The sequence below is a fragment of the Bison bison genome, unplaced genomic scaffold (genome assembly GCF_000754665.1).
Source record: "Bison bison bison isolate TAMUID 2011002044 unplaced genomic scaffold, Bison_UMD1.0 scf7180017864508, whole genome shotgun sequence".
NCBI classification, from domain to species: Eukaryota; Metazoa; Chordata; class Mammalia; order Artiodactyla; family Bovidae; genus Bison; species Bison bison.
In genome coordinates, this window is record NW_011495064.1 from 10,368,789 (window position 1) to 10,370,639 (window position 1,851).

Sequence of the window (1,851 nt, forward strand, 5' to 3'; positions counted from 1 at the left end):
AGGTGACAGACTGGTAAGCATGTGAGCCCCAGAGCCTCAGGAGTCCCGGAGGCAGTCCCTGGGTCCCCAGAACTGTAGAAAGGAGGGGAGGAAAGGGGAGGGGAGGAAGAAATCTTCCTTCAATGTGTTGTAACCTAGGCCTGCCTATACAGGCAAAAGCCTCCTCATTCTCACCCTAAAGCTAACAGAAAACTGTCAGTTCATAAAACACAAGCACACAGATTTACCCACAGAAGCATGAAGAGCTATTCAGCTCTCTTTAGTTATTACGATTTGACAAAATAATACTTTCATTTCATTCAAACGTTAAAAAGCACTAAAAGAAAGAAAACTATGGTGATTGGGAACAAACTGGGAATTGCCAGGATTAGTACTGGGGGAAGAATCTGCCTACAAAGCGATTGCATGAGTGAATTTCCTTGCGGTAACGGAGCAGTTCTGTATCCTGATTACTGTGGATTTTTTTACTTATCTCTGCATATGATAAAATTTCATAGAACTATACACCAAAAAAGTGCATGTAAAAGCTGGCAAATTCCAAGTACAGCCTGTAGTTTAGTTAATAGTACTGTACTAGCATCGGTTTCTTGATTTTGATGGTGTGGCATAGCTAGGTAAGGTGGTATCACTGGGAGAAGCTTTGTCATGGGTATCTGAGAATTCTCTGTCCGACTTTTGCAACTTCCTGCGAGTCTTCAATTGCTTGAAAATTAAAAGTCAAAAAATATATTGAGTCTTACCATGAAAAGGCTCACTCCTTTCTAGGTCCTCTATTGAGTTCCCAAATGTTTATGCACTTATGCGCATGTGCGCACGCACACACACACACACACACACACACACACACACACTCACCATGGTAACCACCGTTATTTGTTATTAATCCTTTCAGATATTGTATTTATAAGCCAAATAAACATATGTTCTTTTCTTTTTTACATAAATAGTAAATATGTACTTTTCTTCCCCTCATTCTTAAACTTAACAGTATCCACAAAATCTTCAAAACTCAATATAGAAACAGCTTTCTCATTCTTTTTTTCCCCTCTTTTAGTACCACCTTGCATAGTGTTTCATTGTGCAGATGCTAGATACCTTTGTTTTACTGAAATATAGTCGACTTACAATAGTATTTAGTTTCAGGTGTATTGCATAATGATTGGACATTTGCATCCATTATCACCACAATAATTCCACTAACCCTCTGTCCCTCAGTTCAGTTCAGTTCAGTCGCTCAGTTGTGTCCGACTTTTTGCGACCCCTTGAATCGCAGCACGCCAGGCCTGCCTGTCCATAACCAACTCCCGGAGTTCACTCAAACTTAGTCCATCGAGTCAGTGATGCCATCCAGCCAATCATCCTCTGTCGTCCCCTTCTCCTCCTGCCCCCAATCCCTCCCAGCATCAGAGTCTTTTCCAATGAGTCAACTCTTTGCATGAGGTGGCCAAAGTACTGGAGTTTCAGCTTTAGCAGCATTCCTTCCAAAGAACACCCAGGGCTGATCTCCTTTAGAATGGACTGGTTGGACCTCCTTGCAGTCCAAGAGACTCTCAAGAGTCTTCTCCAACACCATAGTTCAAAAGCATCAATTCTTCGGCGCTCAGCCTTCTTCACAGTCCAACTCACACATCCATACATGACCAACGGAAAAACCATAGCCTTGACTAGACGGACCTTTGTTGGCAAAGTAAGGTCTCTGCTTTTCAATATGCTATCTAGATTGGTCATAACTTTCCTTCCAAGGAGTAAGCGTCTTTTAATTTCATGGCTGCAGTCACCATCTGCAGTGATTTTGGAGCCCAAAAAAATAAAATCTGACACTGTTTCCACTGTTTCCCCATCTATTTCCCA

At 41.9% G+C, this 1,851-nt stretch overlaps 1 protein-coding gene across 1 annotated transcript in view; it reads left to right on the top strand.

Moving 5' to 3' along the window:
• TACR1 (tachykinin receptor 1) overlaps positions 1-1,851 on the top strand; it is a 177,026-nt gene that overhangs the window by 162,694 nt on the left and 12,481 nt on the right. The window contains exon 4 of the mRNA XM_010829693.1: positions 615-619. Within this exon, the coding sequence (XP_010827995.1) occupies positions 615-619 (5 nt within the window). The remainder of the gene's footprint in view (positions 1-614; positions 620-1,851) is intronic.